This window comes from Bombus flavifrons, chromosome 1, assembly GCF_040668555.2.
Source record: "Bombus flavifrons isolate JBK064 chromosome 1, iyBomFlav1_principal, whole genome shotgun sequence".
Classification (NCBI taxonomy): domain Eukaryota; kingdom Metazoa; phylum Arthropoda; class Insecta; order Hymenoptera; family Apidae; genus Bombus; species Bombus flavifrons.
In genome coordinates this window covers 20445402-20468811 of record NC_138442.1, presented here as the reverse complement: position 1 = coordinate 20468811, position 23410 = coordinate 20445402, and the positions used below count along the sequence as shown (strand labels likewise).

Below are 23410 nucleotides of genomic sequence, written 5' to 3'. Positions count from 1 at the left end.
GAACTTGTTCGTAGTAAAATGATATTTTTCAATATTTTCTGTCGTAAGTTTGAACTTGTTGGAAGTAAACGTTAGGCGGATAAAGCGATACGTTTCGATATCGTATGGTAAGTTTGAGCTTGTCCGCAGTAGATTGACAGAATTATATTCTACGATAATTTAGATTTATATTCCGTTCTGATTCGTTTTTATTAATGGGATATACAGTTGCCTGGTATAGCGTATCGATGGGATTATATATGTAGGCAATGAAACAGGATGAAAGAGTTTGTGAAAACAGGGTGCTGCAGGGACGAATGTTACAATCGTTACACGATCATCGTTCTTATTTTCCCGTTGTCGAGCGGACACGCGTTATTTCGGCATCTCGAATTCATTAGGACACAGCAGGGGTCCGTAATTACCTGTCGCAAAGCGGTTTAATAGCTCTGATCTCATAGGAGGATCGTACACACGCTTGAAATAAATCCGTGCACGGTACGGTAATAAATTTTCTTGCTCCTTACCCAGCTAGCTCGAATCTAACGCGAACCTTATTTATGGTCGACGTTAACGTGCCAGCTTTGCTTTTCGTACGTCCTTTCTCTTTGCGATCAACGTTTGCACGCCGTGGTCGTTACATTGTCTCCAAGCTACCAATTAAAGTTTTCGAGACACGCGATATCGTTTGATCGATGAAAACGTTACGACCCGCCGTATTTCACCAGTCACACGTTGGCCAACGTAACGCATCGTTTAATTACGATGACCCGTCTCGGACCAAGTACCGTCCTCGCGATTAATCAAACGGCTGGTACGACGAACAGGCCGGATTCACGGTCTAATTTTGCGTCAGGTCGCCGGATCGTAACGGTGTCGAGCGGAGACCGGTCAAGTAATACGACGATGATGCCTCTCGCGAGAGCCAAGACGCGCTGGAGAACGGCTGGAGAACGCGAGAACCTCGTCGTTCCATACGCCAAGCATCGAGCGCTACGCTACGCACGCATCGGAACGCCGGAAAAACTCTTTTGTTTCGAGTCACGCTGATGCTCAAGTTACGTGTTCGTTCTACTTTTCAAGCGTAATTTGAAGGATTTAACGGGGGGATGATTGTTCGTAGCATTATGATAATTGCCGGAAATCGTTGAGATTTTACGATATAAAAAGAATTCTCTGGTCTGAATCGTATTGAGAGTATAATGAAGTTCTGTATTGTTTTGTTGTGTTTGCTTAATTGTATTAGATACACGGTGGAGGTCAAAAATTTCCGACTAAAGTGTATTTTGATTTGTTTATTAATGAAATGATATATATTTCTTCGGAATGGAATTTCTTTTTGGGAGAAACTTGAAATTATGGGAAATTTATTGCCTCGCCAATTTATTAAGATTACGTTGTAACTGGAAAGTTTTCACAATCGTAGTATGTTTTCGGAAGATATACGATTGTTTAGAGAAATCTTATATCCTTGTATGTTATTGTAGCAGCGAATTAGATATTTAATAAATTATAACCACTCCTCAATATCCATTTCCCTGATAAATTATCTTCTACACAGTTGGATCCTTTGAATACGTTACTTCTCCTCGACCTTCTTTCAAACAATTCTCGAATGTTACACGTTCGCCGCCGATTGGATTTCGACTCGTTAACCTAATTGCATATGAAAGATACGAAGAAGCAAGCAGTGTCTCGGAACGGTCTTATTGGACAAATAATAAAAAAAATTTAACGTTCTAGTACGTTTCACCGATAGAAGAGGAAATTTCAATAAATTTAACACAAACTATATATCTCGCAATTAAATATCGAAAAATATCGAATAATTCAATACAAACATCGCAGTTGCCGTGAACATATCTATCTCTATATCTCCATAACCGTAAACTCAATAAAAGCGGACATTCCATATTTTGAACCTCGCGTAATTGCAAAAGTTTCGCAAAAATGACAACATTTCCAATTTGGAATTCCAGTTTCAGTGACATTTGTAATACGATGTTGTATCGGACAGCAACGGGTCGACAGAGATCGAGGCTCACGGCGAACGTGTTGAAAAGTCGATAAATAAAGTGCAGTGCCACGAACTAAAGTTAAACTTCTGCCATGAAAGTTTGTCACCGACCACGTAACGTATTTTCAAAGTAAACGGTCGAAGACGAATCCGTTAATAAACGTGTGGGTGTGGAAAAATAAAATTTTCTTTTGTTTGCGAATAAAACGTGCGATGTGGATACCAGTGTAGAACCGGCGGATTCTAGACCCCACGTGAATTTTGCCGTATGTTCGGGGAGTTCTTCACCGGCGACCAAATATAGCCGGGTAATGTAATACACGTCACGTGGTCAGAAATAGCCTAAGAAGAGGGCCTAGCCGAGTGTGCACACGGCACTGTTCACTGTGGTACCGTCGTCCCTCGTTTTGAAACGAGCCGGACTACCAGAAGCGATGAAGAAAATACGTTTACCTCTTCACGCTCGTTAAACCAGTTACCAGAGAGAAAGGTGATACCAAGGGAACAGAAACACGGATCGTAAAAGACGAGTATACGCGTACGTGTGGAAATCCTCGTGTCAACGAGCGGCCGCGCGAGACTCCTGCTGACTGCGAGTAGTCGGGGACTCGTGATTTTTCAAAACCGAATCTTCAGCTCTTTCACCGAATACGTTGCTCGACTTTATAACGCTGCAGCTAGCAAAGTGGTAGAAACGAGCAATCGATGATCTTTCAGAGAGATTCTACGAGCTAAAATAACGAATTCGAACGATCTTCTAATTTTATAGATTTTACAATGAGATGTTCTTTCTCCAATGAACATTACAATGAGATCTCCAACGTTCTTGGAGATTTGGACGAAAGATTTGTCCAGAGAAATTCCGTGTCATGAAATAACAGAGACTCCATTGATTCTTTTTGTAACGTACGTGGATGAAGAATTGTTCGTTTTCGCGTATCTTCTGCTTTTTGGTAAAATCTATCATTTTGAGATTCTTAGTGCAAGTTTCGTAACCCAGTTGTTGGTAGTTGTAGCGTTAATATTGCATAAAATCGAGTTGTCAGTCTGTCGCAATCGATGACGCCAATTGGTTCGTGTTCTTTGTTTTACAACGCGTGCAAATTTTGTTAATTTGATACAATGGTGTGTAAGATACACGAAAGATGTACGCTATGATTAATTATTTACTTTGATTAATTTCGTAGCAGGAAGATACATAGGTTTGATAGTTACTTAGGAATGTGATTTTCTGTTTCTGGTTGGAGTCAGAGTTTCAATTGTCGAAGTATATTATAATATGAAATTTATTTTCGTTAATTTCCTACTAAAATAATCGATCATTTAGATAAATATATTACGTTTTCTTCGATAGAGTCAAGCAGACTTTGATCGCAGTTTTCAGAGTCTAGGCTGTCAATCCGGATTCGAGTTTAAAGAAACATAGTAAAACTAAAAAAGAGATGCAACAGTTGCGTCAGCGGCGTTACTTAAAGAACTATAATAAATCAATGTAGTATATCGTATTCACGAATGTGATAGACGTAGATACAACATTTGAAATTGCCAATTGAATATAATTTCAACAATAGAACTGCTCGTCTTTTTATTTTTACTAAACGTGAAAATGCTTTCGTCGAAATAAAAATGATTTTTATCGAGATAAAATCATGATATCATACAAGTATATACATAAGTCATCCAATAAAAGTTTTCGTTCACGTTGTAAAAAGGTTCATTTTCATTTAAATTAGACATAAAATATAACGTCGTATAGCAACGTGCTTTACCTCTAACACATAAAACAATAATGAAAGAGCTCTTAGCCATTTTGTCATAGAAAAAGCATAAAAGATTTCAACAAATCGCTTTAACATTTTTACATTTTATCTGAATAAAAATGCCCCTTCTTTTAGGATATAACGAAAACTTGTATAAATGATCATACCTATACGTATATTGTCGTTCTATCATTTTAATTATATTCATTTACGTCTGCACGTTCGTTACATATATCACGAATATATTTCTAATTCTAGACAACCTAAAACTTCCAAGAAATCACGGAACAGCCAAAACTCCGTTACTCGGACGTTTCTACCACCACAGAACGACCGATACACGTTTTGCTTTCGTTTCGTCGTCAAATATAGCCGTGCATCTGGACTCGGCTTTCGAGCAAAGTAGCAAACACTTCGTCCGAGTTTTCTTGCCGTTATTTTAGCCGCGATAAATCTGCCAAGTGTTGCAGCGTGGAATCGCTCGTTAACCGGCTCGCGACTCATTGTCCGATCGATCGTCACGTTGATTAAGAACGTCGAGCTATTTCTGTTCATTTGCTTCTCTCAAATTCCCTCCCTCGGCTCAAAAATTCACGTTTCATATTATTTTCGGCATGGCGAATTGTTTTACGAGCCGTGATTCACGCGTTTGCCTATTCAACCAGTTGATACAGAGTTTCGTAAGCAAAACGCGGACGAATTTATGGCTCGAGGAACGTGCTGGCAATTACGTTGCGGAGTGCAAAAGTCAATTTACATTCGCGGGTCTATATTCGTCCGCCATTCGATGGATTCCGGTCGACGATCCTCCATGGGAGATTTTTCTTTTATTTCGAGGCGTTTCATGGGAAATTCCTCTGATTCTAACTTCTCGATTGGTCTAAATTTGACACTTAGGGTGCACCGATTTTGCTCCGAGTTCTTTCAAAGTATTTTCAGTGTTTTTGGACATTTGGCCAATTCTTTGAAAGTATTTTACGTGCTTCGCGCTCTCGCGTGATGTTTCGTTACAGTTGGTATGTGGAAAAATTCGATTATTCTAGGATTTTTAGCGTGTAAATTTCTTAGATCTTTTTTCGTGTTACATAGAATTTTGTATTTTATATTTTCCACCATTTTAACAAATATTTGGTAATTTTTTATATCGATGAATATTAGTTACTTTTTGCCTTGTAATATATTATCGATCAACGTATGTTATTTTATACGATTATGCGATTTTATACGTTTAATGATGAATTTCGAGATGCCGTGTATAATATCAGCGTTGAGAAATTTTACGATCGACCGATCATAGCAACGATGTGTCCGTGTGCAACGATAGATGATCGATTCGGCAACAAACGAGGCTTGTGCGTATTTAAAACATTCGTTTTTATTGGCCTTTCCATTGTACAATAATAAATAATTCGATTAGTAGAATGTTAAAGGAAAAATCATTTACGTGTAACTAAATAAACTTGATTCACGTCGGTGTTGGCTAATTGATAAATCATTCCTAACGTATGTAATGTATCGTGTGGGTAATTACACTTATGCGTATATATTATATATATTCTTTATGATATAATATATATTTTTCTTTTTAAAGTTTAATAATGAACATCGACACTAAATCGAACGAGTAAACGAGTTACGTGTTCGTAATACCGACATTGTTTACCAAAGAAATATCTTTCTTTTCATCACATTCCTTACCCATTACGTGACCTCTCGCGTGTTTTCACACGAGGCACGAACAATTTATCGCACGATATCGTTCGACTTCCCCGCGATCCAGCTTTATATACAACGCGGAACCAAAAGAGAATCGCAACAGTTCGTTCTCAAAATTCGATCTGATCGATCCGAAGCACCACCTCGGCAAATCTTTGTTCTCTCGTATGAAATTCATCGTATTCGACGCTGATAAGACGCTCGTAGACGTGTCTCGCTCGCGAATCGCACCTCTCAGATGGAAAAATCGGCTACGCTCGTCTTGTCGGTCGAATCTCCGATTCGTTTTTCACCTTATACGAGTTCAATTCTACAAAACATTTCCACGTTTCTGCCGTTAATACTTCGTTCATTTTCAGCACCACCTTCGCGACATTTCTCATCTTTGATTCTCTGCAATTTTCTATTAATCAATTTTCATTCGTTTCTTTTATCTTCGCGCGTTTACCATTAAATCCTACCTTATCTTTCATTCTTGGTAATATAGAATCATTTACCTTTTATATATATTTTTCTTTCCTTTCTAACGTCTCCGCAAATCATATCACTTTCCTCGTTTCACTCGCTCGTCTACTATATTCTTACTTTTTTTTATTCTTTTATTTATTTTTTTTGGAAAAAAAAGAAAAAAAACAAAAACACGACGAGTTAGTACAAAAACTCCCCGGGCTCGCTCGTGACTTTGATTACGGGGTCGGGGACAAAGGGTTGAACATTGGTAACGGTTCGCTTGATGGGTTAGGATTTCTTCTTTTTTTTCTTTTTTTCTTTTTTAGAGAGAAGAACAACAAAAAAGCGGAAAAAAATACGCACGGGTGTCCTCGATGGTTCGCGTTCAACAAAGGAATGCGTGCCTCTGAAACAATTTTCTATATTATCTTGTCACACGGTTAATGTTAATGAATATTTATATATTTGTTAATTCGTTCGATCAATTGATTTTTTATTCTTTTTTTTTCTTATCAAATATAATAGAACATTTTGAAATTAAACTCATCGGAGTGATACGACGCTTGTGAATATTTTTTAAATACTTTTTTACTACTTTTTTTACTACGCGTAGGAAATTGTTTCAAACGTACACGCGTTCCTTCGTAACACCCTAGAGGCTTATCCCGTCGATTCAATCGCGTTTCGTGTTAGCAATTGAATTTGTATCTTTTATTCAGTTCTTACTTTTGACGATGAGTTTGGCGGAGGTTTCTACGGTGCCGGCTGACGTGGTAGCTCGGCAGGTGAAGGTGCCAGTGTCTTCTTCGTAGGTGGTCGCTATCAGCAGCACGGCGTTATTGCCTTCGTGAATCATCTGGAATTCAGACATTTTTATTTCTCATTAATCCAATTAGATATAGCTGATAGAAGATTTCTAATCTTCATAGATAAATAGTTAACCACAGATTCACGAATTTTACCAAGTTAATTAATTTTACGTTATAAAAGATTCTATCGTATTGTAAATATATTGTTTATCATACCATATAGAGAAATTAAGTTAGTTTTAAAAAATTCCCTTACGAATATTTTACACGATGAAAATTACTATCGTGCAATTTTTTCTCCCATATCGTACAACCGTAATTTTAAGAAAAACAATAATACTTTCTCATTTATTCTATAGCGTATGGAATATTTCTGTACTTTTGATTAAAAGAGATATAATTTAGCATAAAACAAAGATAATTAAAAAGACACGATAGAACATTGATAAATAATGTAACATAGATGATTACTTGATAAATTAACAAATTCTAGATAAATACAAATTTTATGGTATTATGGAGAATTAGATAAAATTTTGAACACGACTTACCTGGAAGTCAGGTGACTGAGGGATTAGGGCACCTTCGCGATACCATTGAATCGTTGGCTTTGGTTTAGCTGGAGTAACTTGAGTCTTGAACTGTGCCGGTTGTCCTTCCAGAACTGTTTGATCTTTCAGTGGCGTCAGTTTGGGGAGAACATCAGCTGCGTCGGGTGCTAAACGAAAACGTTCAATATTAATCATTTTGGTCAGAAGATATAGTGGAGTTTTAGTGAAATTGTAGGTTGATGAAAAATGATGATTCTCACCAAGAACTCTGAGATTGGCCGAAGTAGTTACATCACCAGCTGGATTCTTGGCGATGCATTTATAGACGCCCTCATCTTCGGGGAAAGCTTCAGAGATCCTCAGGGTACAGAGGTCACCTTCCTTCTGCATTTGGAAGTACTTGGATGGCTTGATGACCTACGATGACAAATAAATTTGGTTTAAAGAACACGAACCTTTCTATCTCTCGTAAATTTTAAATAAAAAATTTCCAGGTTTATACCAAAGAATCAATCGTATCGTTTTCTTTAAGTTTGAAACTGAATAGTATCGAAGAGGAATTAAATGAGTTTCTTAGAAACCAAATCGACTCTATAAATTTCACGATCATATTGCCCAGAGGTATAATTACCATTCACCTTAGGAAAAAACAAATGATTTACTTCTATACGATTCATCGTAAGAATTGTATAAGAAGATTGTATAATTAATCGTAAATTCTAGGATCTAAATGTCTCCCTATTTTGTAATTTATACAGTCGATCAATATGACTTTTGAATGGATCAACGCGTCATCCTAAATGCGGTGTCCTATAGGATAGAAAATTAAATTAAAGTAACTTGAGCAACGCTTCATTGTCAGCATATAATAGATGTGGTAGTACCACGAGTTTACCTCTACGATTACGATATTGCAGTGAGAGAACTACAATTTTGAAAAGATCTATGACATAACGAAAGAATAATAATTTCAAAAATTTGTATTATTATAGTATCGTGGACAAGTTGCCTAAGAAATATCGAGTGAACCATAAACAATGTTGCGAGAAAGCCTAAGTGCCGACAGGCCAAAAGAGTCTGGGAACTTCAATGGACCGACCGGCCCATCAATGTGTTGTTGGTCCTTCAATCGAATAGTTCCGCGGAAAAAAGGTCTATGTGACCATGGCCACGGATGGTTGCGGAACACGTACGTGGTGAAACTATGAGAAAAGAGACAAAGGGATGCTTAAGGAAGAAAGATGAATTAACAGGCGGTCGCGAGTTGAGAAGTGAGTGTTGTCAGCGTTGTCGAGGAGGATGGTTCGCGTGAAAGAGAGTTTGGTGGTAATCGAGTCCCTGCCAGGTGAAAAGAGAATGCGCGTTTCGTCCCGGGACTACCGGTGGACTCGTCAGTAAGGTTAATACCCGGTAGTCCTTGTCTTAGACGTAGAGAGAGTCTCGTTAGGTGCGGTATTTGTATCGTGACACCGTATATTCGACCGCTAGCGAGACAGACAGACTCGTTGTCGTCGTAGTAGCCCTCTGGTGCTGGCAGTTGGTACCCGGATCGCCCGGGAGATGTTACGACCGCGTTGATGCCTCGACCTGTCGGCGTCCTGTTGGTACCAATTCGCCACAAGAGCATTGGAACCGTCGTGACGAGAGTTGTGAATCAACGATTTAGTTGTCTTAGTTATAGAACGTTACTGTGTAGCTGCACTCGACAGCAAACTTTCCAACGGGTTCTGTCCCGTGGCTTGCTACCCAAAGACCCTATCCTCGACCGAACGACGGCAGAGCTGTGGTTAGCGCAGTTGGTTACGAACGTTCAAGACGAGGTTCGAATCCAGACACTCAGAGTCCGGTTTTCTATACAATTCCTAGCTGAGAAGAAGAAGAAGGCAGCCCGGATGAAGACAAAATCTCATACACCAGCAATACCTGTCACGACTTATACCGCATCTCAACTGTATTTAGTTCAAGTTCAATAACCATCGTTTCCTGTTTAATCCATTGTAAGTAGATCTATCGATAAATAAAAAGTCCTACAGTATCGGTGTTGTTTCAAGTATTATTCGTACCTTGTCGCCTTTTTTCCATTGTACCGTGGGCACCGGTTTTCCGGTGATCCTGCACGCAAAGGCGACGGATGTTCCCTCTCTGATAGTTTGATCTCTCAATGGTTCCAAAACCGTGGGCGCCTTTTCGACGCCAGGCGTCGTCGGTTTCGCCGTCTTGGCGGGCGATTGAGGTCCACGAACTGTACATTCAGCGTCGCAACGTGCCTCTCCTGCACTGTTTATCGCCACGCACTCATATTTGCCTGAATCTTCTGGCACTGTCTCCAAAATCAGCAAGGTGTAAGTATTATCTTCCTCGAGTGTCTTGTAACGAATATCTGCCGTCACTTTCTTGCCATTCTGTAACGACACACGAACACGAACGGTTAAACTTATTTCTCAATTAAATTTAATCGCCTATACCAGGAAGAAAGTATATTCTTTGATCTTTTGTTTAATTTTTGAAGAATCATTCTTATAAAATATTCTAACAGGGAATAAAGTAAAAGTAGACATATACGCGTATAAATTAGGAATACCATAGTGACTTATAAATTGTAATCCAAACTTACATATGACTTATGCACCTTTTCTATACCCGATGATCCATGTTCGCATTTACCAATTGTAGAATAACTAATACCACGATGCTACTCTTTCGTTCAAATACCTCACGGAAGAAAAATTACTAAGAAAAGAGTCAAGTACCTTTAACCAATAAACATCCAAAGGCTTAGTTCCAGTCACTTTGGCGTCGAATCTGGCCAGTTGACCAGTAGTGACCGAGGTATTCTGAATGGTAGACAGGAAACTAGGTGGTATCACTCCTCCTCTACCAGGTTGTCTTCTTCGTTCCTCGACTACCAGATTGGCGCTGCATTTCGCTTTTCCGCCACGATTCTCAGCGATGACAGAGAACACACCAGAATCTTCCATGAACACTTGTCGAACGATCAGCACCGATTTCGTGCTGAACGTATAAATCTGAAGATCCGGAGAATTCTGAATGGGGAAATCTTCGCGGTACCATTTGATGGTTGGCAATGGATCACCGTCGAATTCCACTTCGAATCGAGCTTGCTCTTGCTCGAAAGCTCTGCAAGGTTGAATCTTCTTCGTGAAGACTGGTGGCGTGGCTGGTTTTGTTGGACCTTGAACAACACGCTCCTGGGTCTTGGCTTTGTGCTCCACTTCGGTGGTTTCCGTGGCGGTTATCTTTCTGGTGATCTCCAAGTCTCCTTTGACCTCTTTCTGTATTTGCTTCTGCTTGGCCACGTGCACTTCGCGACCGTGAACCGTAGATTCTGATGGTTCTGGAGGATACTTGCCAGTGGATTTCATGCGCTCCACGTCGATGTCCACCTCCGTTGTATGTGGTTTCTTCACGAACTTGGTAGTTGTCTGTGTGGTGGTGTCTTCGATTCTTTCCTCCTTTTTGTCTTCCCTGAAAAATCGTCATTCCTCGCGTTTATTTCTCGTATCAGATGATTAGATCTTTAATCTGTAGTTGAGACTCTTAAGTGGATATTAAAGTGTTCTTTGAGAGATTGAGAAGTATAGTTTTAGATAGAAAATGTGATTCTGTAAGGCTGTAGAATTCATAAGGAACGTCAACGATGTCAAATGTTCAAGTTGCTATGATTAAATAGGTGCAAAATTAATAACTTTAATGCTGCATTCATGACATATAAAAATTTGTTTATAACACGAATAAAGAAGAAGAATAACGAAATTTAGCCTCATACATAGGGGAACTTACTGCTCATATAATGCAACTTAGTTTCTCTCATATGAATGGCACGGAGGATAAAACTAACGAATAAGAATGAAGCTGATGACTACTGATATAATAAATTTTAATTGCATTATATGATAATGAAAAATAAAGTAAAAACGAAATTGGTACTTACAAGGTTTCCTCATACTGCTGGGCCATTCCCTTCGCCACAGAATGAGAGACAACTTTTTCACCAGGAATAGCAAATTGATGGCTAGATTCTCTCAGCCTACTCTCTTTCAGCACCTGTTCTTCCTCCAGAGTCATGAGCTTGTTGTAATAATCCTCGTTCTTTTTGCTCTTCACAGACTTTTGCCATTCTGTCTCTGGTTCCTTGAAAACTTTCTGTCCAAGGTGTTCCGTGGCGATCTCGATGCCTTGAGAGATGTTATGGTGTCTTTCGTCGAAAACTTTCTCGAGCTCTGTGTTCTGTCGCTCCGATTGGTATTGGGTCAGTCCGTAATCATACCAAGCTAGAGAAAAGCAACGTTAGACTTCCGTTTCTCAGATTCACGCGCAACCGTCAACGCATGCCATACGAACGTCGGAAACATTCATTTTTTTTTTATTGGAAACATAACGTTCCTCGACGATGTAACATATTTCAAAGATATGAAATATGAATAACAGATAACAATAAAATAAAATTGTCGATGGCAAGGATTCAAATTGCATTTGCCAGTGACATTTTCAGTGTTTAATTGCCTCTGGAAAAATTTAAATATTGAAACTATTTATAAGAGATAAATAATATAAGAGCTGTCAAGTATTTGCGAAATATTAACATTTTCTGTATAATACAGTAGTGAAAGATGTCATTCATAGCGGAGTATTAATTAAATTAAAAATAATCTAAAATGGCGAATGACGAGAATCGAGGGAACGTTATGCTTTCAAGAAGATTCACAGAGAATCACGGGGAAATACGACACAGTACTTTATTGGCGATGCAACACATAACGACGCCAGCTACGCGAGAGGAACAGGATGCCCGGAAACCAGGCTACCGGAGACAGAGGTGGACATCCGGGTGGTTTAAGTTAGATCACGGTGCCAATCACATTGATTTGGAATTACACCGAACACTTGATTTCAACATTGGTTTCAAACATTTTCTACGGTCCACTATCATGTACAGAGATCCAGTACTATATTCAATTTACAATATTTACAATCTAATATATTAGCAATTTGAAAAATAGTAAATTAAAAGACACTGAATCTCTGTTGTTTAAAATATGATATAATAAACGGAATTGGATATTAGGAGCTGACAAGTTATTAAATATATCCATTACCCGTCCAGGATTATTAACAACGTCGACATTGAACATGGTGTAGCACTCCGAGAAATACGGACTCTGCTCGGTTAGTCTCGCAAAACGAGCCGAATTTCATCGATCCTATTTAATGATCTTACGAATAAATGAAAAAGCAATACAGTAAATAAAGTTCAGATGCAATGGACTATTTTTCTTAAAGAAATAAAAAATATATAAAAATGTAAAAAATAGTATCATTGAGCAATACACCCGTTTTCTCCAGTGCAATAATAAAAATCGTTGACCGCGCGGAGGAAAATATTTTATATTATTATATTTAAAAAAAAATGTTCGATTAATTTTTCCGAACGAATAAATTAATACAAAAATAAAGTCGATGATTCACCGAAATATTGATGTAAAAATAAATCGATGATTTATTGCTTATAATATTTTTCTCCGTGCACAGTTTGTGTTCACATTTGATAAAACAGGAAATGGAAGACAATGATAAACATATATAAATATATGCGTATATATACATATAAACAAGATAATCTAAAAAGAACGAGTTGTTCCCTTCTCGATGTTTAGTGTTCCATACCTGAAAATTCCGGTTTGTAAAACGAAGTAGCCGATACCTTTTCAGTTTAGACGACATTGCTCGTCGAAATCCCGAACCCCGAAGAAGAAGAAGAAGAAGAAGAAGAAGAAGAAGAAGAAGCTGGTCGAGTCGCCCGAGGACGATCTTTCGAATCCTTTCGTAACATTTTCTTTTCTCTTTTTTTTTTTTTTTTTTTTCTTTGATGGAAGAAGGAAAAAGGTTGGAACAGAGGTTTTTGGTGTTCGAATGGTTTCGAGTGTTTTCTTCTTTTTCTGTACTCGAATGGAATGTATGTGTCGTATCGATATCTCATGTACTGTGTTGCGGTTGTCGTTTTATCTTTCGGTTGCGTTATTTAAATAGAATTTTGTTTTTCTCTCGATTTTACTCGAACAGAAAACTCCTCATTTTTTTTTTCGTGTGATATATATCGTTGTGCCAATGTTCGATTTATCGACGGATTATAATTTTGTTTCTTTTGTATGTGCGTGCATTCTTTGCGATGTAACGGATAGATTTCATTTTGTCGGAGATTTTCTTATTGTTCGGTAACATGATTCATGTGTACAAATTTGAAGTATGTAAAAATAAAAGAATAGAATATGTTTCAGTGAGGTATAATTAAAGTATAATTGGCGTTTGAGGAAACGCAAAGAATGCAACGACATGTCTATGTATGAGTTTCTCTGTTTGGGAGTAGTAAACTTACGTCTTGGTGAGTTTTTCAGTACACCGCGATAATCGTCGCTCCTTGGTTTTACTGTTAGGGTGGTTTCGGTTCGTGACTCGCCTACGGAACTTCTCGCGATCACTTCGATCTTCCCATGATCGTATTGCCTCGTCTTGGGGATGTCGAGATGGTACATACCGTCGTACGTTAGTTTATACCGTGATCCCTGTGAAAAGATGTAACGAATTATTATATAATGTAGAATCATGGTAAAAAATTACCATATAGAATTATAATTAAACAGAATTATAATACAGTATTATAATATAAAATTGTAATATAAAAAGGACCACAGAAAAACATAAATATATTTCATAGAAAAATCTCTGCCACGAGTAAACTTCTTTTAGCGTTTAGTTTAGAAGAGCTAAATTTTAATGTTTACTTAAAATTTAAAATAATTTTTAATCAATATTACTCGGAATTTAGTTTCCTTTTAAGTTCAGAAAAGTAAAGATATTTACATTGACCACAGTATGTCCATTGATGATCCACATGACTCGCGGTCTCGGGTGACCAGTGACACGACAACAGAATCTGGACCAATCACCCTCTTCCACGGTTACCGGTTCAGGTTTGCTCACGAACGTTGGAGGTGCACGCACCTTCTCTTCTTCGCCCTCTTCCTCAGGTACTCTGAATAAACACGTTCACGCGTAAAGAGATAGTTCGATATACATTGTGATTAAATTATATATCGTAATTAATTAATGAGAAAAAACATTAACTTTCGATATAAATGTTTGCCAACATTTTTCAGCATCGTCTAAAAGACTCGATATATTTTTTCCTATTTAACACGTTGACGCCAATGCACGCCGCCTCACAGGACAGACGCGCGTGATCCACCGGTGGTACACGCCGGAGTCAACGTGTTAAGAAAAAGTTCAATTATCACAAAAATTCTTACATTTGCCATGCAGCTTCCATTTCTCTGATCTTCTCGATACTCTTCATGCCCTTTGGTAGTTGCGACTCGTAAATAATTCCAGGCTTGCCAGCCGTTCGGATCACCGCTCGTGTTTCGTCCATTCCGTAAAGATTCGTGGCTCTGCATAGATATTCTCCGCTGTCTTCAGGATATACCCATCCAAAGTTCATCGCCACGTAACCAAAGTCGTAAATTGGAGTGAATCTGTTCTTGTGTGGTAAAGGTTTGCCATTGAAGAACCATTCGACCTTCATGTTCGGATCACCGACAGGTGCCAATTGGCACTCGAACTTCGTGCTGTTCATTTCAACCAGCTCGGTTTGATCTTGGATCTGAGTGACGAAACGTGGTGGTTGTTTCTTATCCGCGTCGTAGAGATCGTCCTCTGTAAGGTGAACTTCCGAAGTGTATTTCTTGATGGTGGCTTCCATTTGCATCAACGCTTCCGACTTCTTCATGCCCTTTGGCACTTGGTTCTGTAGGATGATGTTGGGCAACTCTGTGGAGAAAGTGGAAAATAGCAATATTGAATATTCGTATTGTAATTTGGGTTAAAAGTTAATTTCATGGAATGTTTAACTCATAGAGATATAGCATAATATTATGAAAAATTATAATAGATGAATTATAGAAGGAGAGAGTTGCATTTTGCAATAATATCATTGTAAGTGGATCACAAAGTAAATCTGAACCATAAAATTTCTACTTGGAAATGTAGAGAAATAGCAAAAGGTTGCGAGAAGTTATGATAAAGAATTCATAGGATGAGAGAAGTTACATCTTACGTTATAATTAAATTTCTATTTTATTTTATCGTACTATACGATCGCTAATGTCTATAAGTGTTACATTATTGAATAATAAGAAAAAAATAAACACTTTTTGTATTACAATTTTTTGAATTAAAAAAATAATAAAGATTCTCAACTATTACTAATGTTGTATAAGGAAATAAATAGAATTTGAGATCTTACTTTTGCATGATACCGATGCCCTGGTAGTGTCCTCGCCAAGATCGTTAATAGCTTTGCACACGTATTCTCCCGAGTCCTCAGGGTAAACGTACAGAATATCCATAGACACGAATCCCATATCGTACATTGTTCTGTATCTGTGTCCAGCTGGGATCAATTTTCCATTTCTGTACCACTCTATGCGTAGATTTGGATCGTCTTTTGGTTCCACGCGACATTCGAACCTAACTGGTTCAGACTCGTCAACGGTTGCTGATTGAATCTGCGTAATAAACCTTGGTGGTTGACGTGGTGGCTCTTCGGCAGGTGGCTCGCTTACTGGACCACGTTCTAATTCTTTCAGCTTCTCGCCGCTCATGCCCGAGGGCAACTGCGAGTCGAAATCTATGGTTTTCTTAGCTGGAATAATTGAAAATTTATTATCAATATTATTCTTATTACTGAACTTATAAGAAAATATATTTAGAATTATTTCTAGTAACAATTAAGACGATTATTTAAAAGAAAAATAAGAAAACGTTTGATCCATTATATAACTGGACCAGCCTCATTACGAAAGGAATTCAGAAGATTAAAAATTAATGATTATCATCAATACCAAAAAACTGTAACGAGTTCTAACGAATATAAATTGTCACCAACGTAAATTTTCCAATTATTAGTATTCCAATAATAATATTTAAAATGTTTAAAAAATATATATTCGACATAACAAAATTTAAAATATAATATAATATAAGAGAAAATAACTGGAGTAAAAGTATCGATAATTTTCCGATTATATAAAATCGAATCACGATCGTAAATTGATGAAATGATATTTCAAATGTATAATTTTTATACAGTAGTCCCTTCGTATGCAACAAATAAAAATTAATAAATCTTACGATACTATTCTAATTCAACTACGTACATTTGCACGTTATCGTAGCTTTGGTAGTAGCAGATCCCCACTTGTTCGTAGCTCTGCAAACGTATTCTCCACTATCTCTAGCATAGGTGTACGACATGTCCAACGAAATGAATCCAAAGTCGTTAATCTGGTGTACACGAGATCCGGTAGCGAACGATCTTCCGTTATGGAACCAATCGATACGCATGGTAGAATCGCCCACAGGTTCGACTCTGCAATCAAAGTGACTGGATGCTCCTTCCTCTACTTCGATATCCTTCAATTCCACAGTAAATTTAGGAGGATTAGGTGTTTCTTCCTCGGTCAATATCTCGTCCTTCTTGTACAAAGCCTCTTCCAATTTCTGAATACTCTCTGTTCCAGTCTTAAAGTTGCTTGGCAACTGAGGCTCCAAGATGATTCCTTGACGTCCACGAACTTGAAGTTTGCATGACACAGTAGCTTCACCGTGACGATTCGTTGCTTTGCACGTATATAAACCAGAGTCTCGTTGGTAGCAATTGGCTACTTCCAAAATCACAAATCCAAAGTCGTGGATGGTTTTGATCCTGGTTCCAGCCAACAGAGGCTTTCCATTGTGGAACCATTCCACTCTCATGCTGGAGTCGTTGATCGGTGTTAATCTGCACTCGAAGTGCGCCAAGGAATTCTCGGTTAGAGTCAAATCGGATGGTGTCGTGATGAATTCCGGTGGTTTTCCGGTATCGTCGTCCGGAGTTGCAATACCAGGCTCGTTTCCAAGACCTTCCAGTTCAGCGATTTTATCTATCGTGCCTTCCATTCCTTTTGGCAGTTGAGATTCGAGAATGATGCTTCGTTTTCCAGTGCACTTCATCGTGCATGTGGTTACAGCTTCGCCGTAGTCGTTCGTTGCTCGGCAGCTGTATTCGCCGGAGTCTTCTGGATAGATTGGCGAAATTTCGAGAATCACGAAGCCGAAGTCGCAGAAGGTGCGGAAACGAGTACCGGTCCGCAAAGGTTTTCCGTTCCAGAACCATTCGACCTGCGAAGAAGAGAATTTTATTCTTCTAGTAGTTTTATATATTATCATTGGTTAATTAATTGAATATTATTTTTATGGGAAAATTTGTATGATACATGATGAATTCTTTTTATATTCGGAGATCACAAATTCTTAGAATTGATTTTTCGAATATTTCAGGATTATGATAAAGCTCTGTAAGTACGGATTCTTACAATCAAACAGTGACTTTGTCAATAAAAATTTCAGTGACTAAAAAATTGGTTTGCAATATTAGAAACTCTATAGTTCTTAAAAGTCTTAAATTTTGTAACTCCAAAGTATACATTTCAGTGTATCGAGTTCTATATATAATATTCAATTTACAATAAGTAAAATTAACCTTCCAAAAATTATTTTTTTTCTGAAAGAGCCAATAGTTTGTTATGTATATATATACTACGCCAAATATAGCACGCATTGCTTATAATATAATCTAATTTGCTATAAATTTCACTGGTAGTATCCATACATTAAAATTTGTTATCCCGATGTACTACAACTTTTGTATCTCTTCCAAGTTTCTGTAAGCTACAGTAAAATAAAATGCAACAATTACCTTTAATTTTGGATCGTCGGTAGGTGTAAGTCTAGCTTCAAAGTGCGCGCTCTCGCCCTCGCGAAGGCCATCGATGTTGCTCAAAGGTACAGTAAACACAGGTGCCTTTCCTCGTTCCTCCACGATCTTTTCGTCTTTAGTGCGAATCATCGAGTCCTCCAAAGTCTGAATCTTCTCCAATCCACCTTCCATTCCTTTAGGAAGCTGACTTTCCAAAATGAGACTCGATTTCGAATAACATTTCAAGGTCGCCTTAGTCGTGTCTTCTCCATATTTATTGAAAGCTCTGCACTCGTAAACTCCAGAATTCTCTTCGTAACAGTACAATATATCCAAAATGACAATGCCAAAATCGTGGAAGGTTCTGTATCTGTGTCCATGAGGTAATTTCTTTCCATTGTAATACCACTCGACCTTCAGATCTGGATCATTTACAGGCGTCAGTCTAGCTTCGAAGTGAGCAGATTGTCCTTCAACCAATTTCGTGATGTCAGAAATTTGCGTGATGAACTTAGGTGGCTCTGCAACTGGAGTCGTTGGCGTGGCAGGTTGTTCACCGCCATAACTCTCCAGTTCTCTGATTCTAGCGAGAGAATCTGGTTGTAACGAATCAAGATATACTCCGCTCTTTCCAAAGCATTTCAGAGTTGCTTTAGTGTAATCTTCGCCATATTTGTTGCTAGCCTTGCATACGTACTCTCCAGTATCGTGGGCCATCACGCCAGCGATATCCATCACAACAAATCCAAAATCGGATACCATCTTGAATCTGGACGAGTGTCTCAAAGGTTGGCCATTGTGGAACCATTCTACTTTCATATGAGGATCTCCAACTGGAATTAAAGTACACTCGAAGTGAGCAGACTGGCCATCCTTTAGACCTTCCAGCGATTGAATATGAGTTGTAAATTTGGGTTTCTGTCCTTTCGATTTATCCACGCATTCTAATTCCACGCTGATCTCGGCGCGGCCCCATTTGTTGGTAGCTCTGCAAGAGTAGGTGCCAGAGTCCTCTATCTTGGTTCCAAGAACCTCGAGAACCACCATTCCAAAGGCATAGACTGTTCTTATGCGATGACTGGCGTCCAAGACCTTGCCATTGTAGAACCACTCGACTACCATAGTTTGGTCACTAGTTGGTGTGAGCGAAGCTTCGAAGTGAGCGATTTCTCCTTCGGATAGGTTAGTCAGGTTCTCGAATTGAGATGTGAACACAGGTGGATGACCTTCTTCACTCTCTGGTGGAGCTCCTTCCTGTCGTTTTAGCGATTCTTCGAGGTCCTGGATTGCTTCCAAACCCTCCTTACCTTTGGGATGCTGCGATCTTTCGATGATATTCTCCTTGGTCGTACAGTAGATCGTTGTTGAAGTGAAAGCTTCTCCAGCTTTGTTGTATGCCTTGCAAGTGTAAATCCCAGAATCACGATCATAGACATCTGTCAAGTCCAAAGTGACGAATCCAAAGTCGCTGGTCATCTTAAACCTGGATCCATGTTCCAGAGCTTTTCCATTGAAGTACCACTCGATTTTCAAGTTTGGATCGTCCTTGGGCTCTACCTGACCCTCCAAATGAAGAGGTTCAGACTCGCCCAATTTGAATTCCGGCTGCAAGGGTACTGTCCAGATCGGTTTAGGATATTCTTGTTCTGGTCCAGCGTCTGGCCTTCTATATTTCGACAAATAAGCATCTTCAGCTTCTTTGACTTTCTCCAAGCCAGCCTCTCCTTGAGGATGCTGCGTCTGCAGATAGATGTTCTGTTTGCTGGTGCATTTGAGAGTTCCTGATGTCTGAGCTGATCCCTTCGAATTGGTAGCCTTAACAATGACCACTCCAGAATCTTCCTCGTAAGCATGAGTAATATCCAAAGCTACATAACCAAAGTCATAAGTCGACTTGAATCTTGCTCCAGTTGGAAGAGGTTTACCATTGATGAACCATTCGATCTTCATCGTTGGATCTTTTGATGGCTCAACGTTACATTCAAAGTGCACATTGTCACCTTCTACGCATTCAACGTTGTTCAGATGGGTGATGAACACTGGTTCCTCGTAAATAGGTTCTGGTTGTTCTGCTGAGGTGACATGAGGTTGCTCTAAGGCGTCGATCTTTGGAAGAGCATCGGGATGAAGAGTGTCACCAAGTAACCAGTGACGATCGACGATCTTCAAGCTGCAAGTAGACACAGCCTCTCCAAGTAGGTTCGTGGCTTTACAAGTGTAAATGGCGGAATCATCGGGTCTTAAGCCATTGATAGATAGTGTAACAAGGCCAAAATCAAAGGTACTACGAAGTCTGGTTCCAGTTTGAAGAGCCACCCCGTTTTTGAACCATTCAACGCGAAGATTTGGATCTGCTCTTGGCTCTACTTGAGCTTCCAAGTATACATGTTGACCTTCCACGAGTCTGTCGTGGCTTTCGAGGTGTTTGGTGAAGACTGGAGCCTGTTGAGGCGTCGTGTCGACGAACATTTCCGGTACTTTGTTCATCTCCGCTTCTTTCAGTTGAATCTTCTGCCAAGCATCTGGCTGAAGACTCTCGGCGTCGATAGCTGAGCGCGCTTTCACTTTCAGCGAAATCGAGGAAACTGCCTCGCCGGATTTGTTGATGGCTTTGCAAGTGTATACACCGGAATCCTCCGAGATTACTTTCAGGATGTCCAGGGTCACGTAGCCGAAATCGTGGCTCACGTGGAACCGAGATCCTGTTGAAAACGTTAAACATTGTGTGAAGTGAAAATTACGTTATAGTTATAGGTCGATGGTTTAGATCAGATTTGAGATAGATCTTTATTACAAAACACGAAATGAAAGTGAAATATTTTGGAATTGACTAACCGAATACAAAAGTTTCCAGGTTTAGATTTTGGATGTAGCTTTAAATTTTCTGACCATTGAATTCCTTAATTTCAAAACTATTTAAATGTCTAAATTTTCGAAAATGGATAAAAAATTAATAATAATAATATGAATGATAATATTTATTGTAGTTATAATGAAATTCATTAAAATATTTGATTATATTTTATCAGTTTGCGTAAGTGACCTACCCATTTTTAGTTCGACTCCATTGATGTACCACTCGAATCTCAAACTGGCATCGCCGACTGGAACGACTCTGCATTCATATCTAGCCATCTGGCCTTCCCAAAGTTCCGTGGGTCCAGTCAACAATTGTGTGAAGATAGGTTTATCGAATACCTTCTCCGGTTCTTCAGGACGACTTGGTCCTTTATCAGCTTCAAGTTGGGCGATCTTACGTTGCGCTTCAGGGTGTTGGGTGTCTAATTGAATGCTTGCTTTACCTAAATATGAGAAAAGTAGACGATAATTAACGTAAGTGTCAGCTTTGAAGAAAACATATATTGGCAGGAGTCAAGTATTGATACTAACTCTTGATCTTCATCGAAGCAGTGGTAACTGCTTCACCGAGTGGGTTGGACGCACGGCACATGTACACGCCTTCGTCCTCTTCTCTCACGTGGGAGATATCCAACGAGACGTAGCCGAAATCATGGACTTTGGTGATTCTTGAACCTGGATAATTCAGAGATAACGCGCTTTATTACTCGAATTCCCAAATTTTTCAACTCCGAAAACTTCGAGCTTCTGAAACTTCCGTTTCTGAAATTTGGATCCTTCAAATTCTTAAATCTTCACCTCTTAAACTCTCAAATTTTCTGATAATCGAACGACGCTCAAATTACTACTTTTCTAAACTTTCTAATTCTGGGATTTTCTATCTAATCCATTAAATTTTCAAATTGCCAAATTTTCCAATACCTAAATTCCTAGATTTCTAAATTTTCCGTATGCTTCAGCTTTAATTTCCTAAACCTTCGCGCACTGAAATTTTCAAATTTCTAAATTTTCGGATTCTCAAACTTTGGAATCTCCAAATTTCTAAATTTTCGAGTTATTAAATATAAGTAAACAAATGCATACGATTGTACTTACTTGTCTCAAGTGGGATTTCATTCCTGAACCATTCAACCTTCAACGTTGGATCCCCTACAGGAATCAATCTGCACTCGAAGTGAGCAGTGTGCCCTTCGGGAATAGCGTCGATATTTTGCAACGGTTGGGTAAAGACTGGTCTTTGCCTAGTTTGTGGTTCTGGTACGTCTGGTCTCTTCCAAGGCTGTTGAGCTTCCAATTCACGAATCTTGTCCATTCCTTCAGGACGTTGCGAGTCCAGAATAATGTTGTCCCTTGGAATAACCCTCAGTTCGATCGAGGATACGCATTGGCCAAGAGCATTGATAGCTCGAACGGAATATTCTCCTGCGTCTTCGGGAACAGCATGGCCGATATCAAGAGCCACATATCCAAAGTCAAAGGTCACGTGGAACCTGGAGGCAGATGGTAGTGGCTTGCCATTGTGGAAGAATTCGATCCTCAAGTTGGCGTCGTGGAGAGGCTCAACTTGGCACTCGAAATGGGCTGTTTGTCCTTCGTATACTTCGGTGGTACCCTAAATAAAATTTTACAATTTAATAAATAAACATTTCGAGTATATAAAAGAACCTTTGAAATTTTATGATATACATAACGTTAAACGGTTGCGCTTTTATAATAGTATTCGTGTTTTTATAATAATAATGCAAATGTTTTGGATTCTATGAAAAATGTTTCAAATATTTGATGGAAAATATTCCAAAAATTAACGATTTTATAATATACAAAATATTAAACGTTTCTAATTTTATAACAAATATTGATATTGCAAAATTTAGAGATTCTGCAAATTTACATTAATTATGAATGAAAATTAAATTAACATTAAAATGAAAAACATTGAAAATTTTATATTACGTGTACATAATATTAAATTTTCTGTTTTTAATAACAAATAATAAAATTTGCAATTATATGCTATAGAGAATATTAAGAAAATATAAATTTCTATAATTAAGAAAATGTCTAGAATTTCAAATTATATAAATTGCTATGAATTCTTTACCCTGAGTTCAGTGATGAATCTTGGTGGTGTCACTGGTGGTTCTTCGACTTCTAAGCGGGCTGGACGTCCTTGAGCCTCGAGTTCACGAATCTTCTCGAGGCCATCTGGATGTTGAGTGTCTAGGAGAATACTGCGGCGAGCTATGGAACAAATTTCACGTTAAAAATATTTTTTTCAAAGATACCAATAAATATGTACGAAAATATAAATTACTATTCCGGTTTATCCATCGATTATTCTCTTTTCTATTATCGGCTCAAGGTTTATTTTCTATTCCTTCAAAAGTGACACGTCGACTACAATTACGAACTTTCGGTCTCGTACAAATATTACAAAATTCATCTTTCCTCCTACC

General features: G+C 38.5%; 1 protein-coding gene across 20 annotated transcripts in view; it reads right to left on the bottom strand.

The window, feature by feature from the left end:
- The window catches only part of LOC138190159 (titin), a 149828-nt gene that overhangs the window by 73841 nt on the left and 52577 nt on the right, over positions 1-23410 (bottom strand). For 18 of the 20 annotated variants that reach the window (XR_011172607.1, XR_011172689.1, XR_011172695.1 and 15 more), the window contains 16 exons: positions 23056-23195; positions 22050-22566; positions 21486-21629; positions 21143-21397; positions 18096-20797; positions 16516-17518; positions 15603-16001; positions 14608-15127; positions 14162-14333; positions 13677-13863; positions 11235-11574; positions 10033-10768; positions 9346-9684; positions 7543-7699; positions 7283-7449; positions 6649-6778 (listed from right to left, as the gene is read on the bottom strand). Coding sequence is in view for 16 of the 20 variants with exons in the window: in XM_069109558.1 (XP_068965659.1) it covers positions 6649-6778; positions 7283-7449; positions 7543-7699; positions 9346-9684; positions 10033-10768; positions 11235-11574; positions 13677-13863; positions 14162-14333; positions 14608-15127; positions 15603-16001; positions 16516-17518; positions 18096-20797; positions 21143-21397; positions 21486-21629; positions 22050-22566; positions 23056-23195 (7908 nt within the window). In the remaining 4 variants the exon portion in view is untranslated. Of the gene's footprint in view, positions 1-4; positions 1636-6648; positions 6779-7282; positions 7450-7542; positions 7700-9345; positions 9685-10032; positions 10769-11234; positions 11575-13676; positions 13864-14161; positions 14334-14607; positions 15128-15602; positions 16002-16515; positions 17519-18095; positions 20798-21142; positions 21398-21485; positions 21630-22049; positions 22567-23055; positions 23196-23410 lie in introns of all 20 variants that reach the window. The other 2 variants (XR_011172702.1, XM_069109854.1) reach the window with 2 other exon arrangements.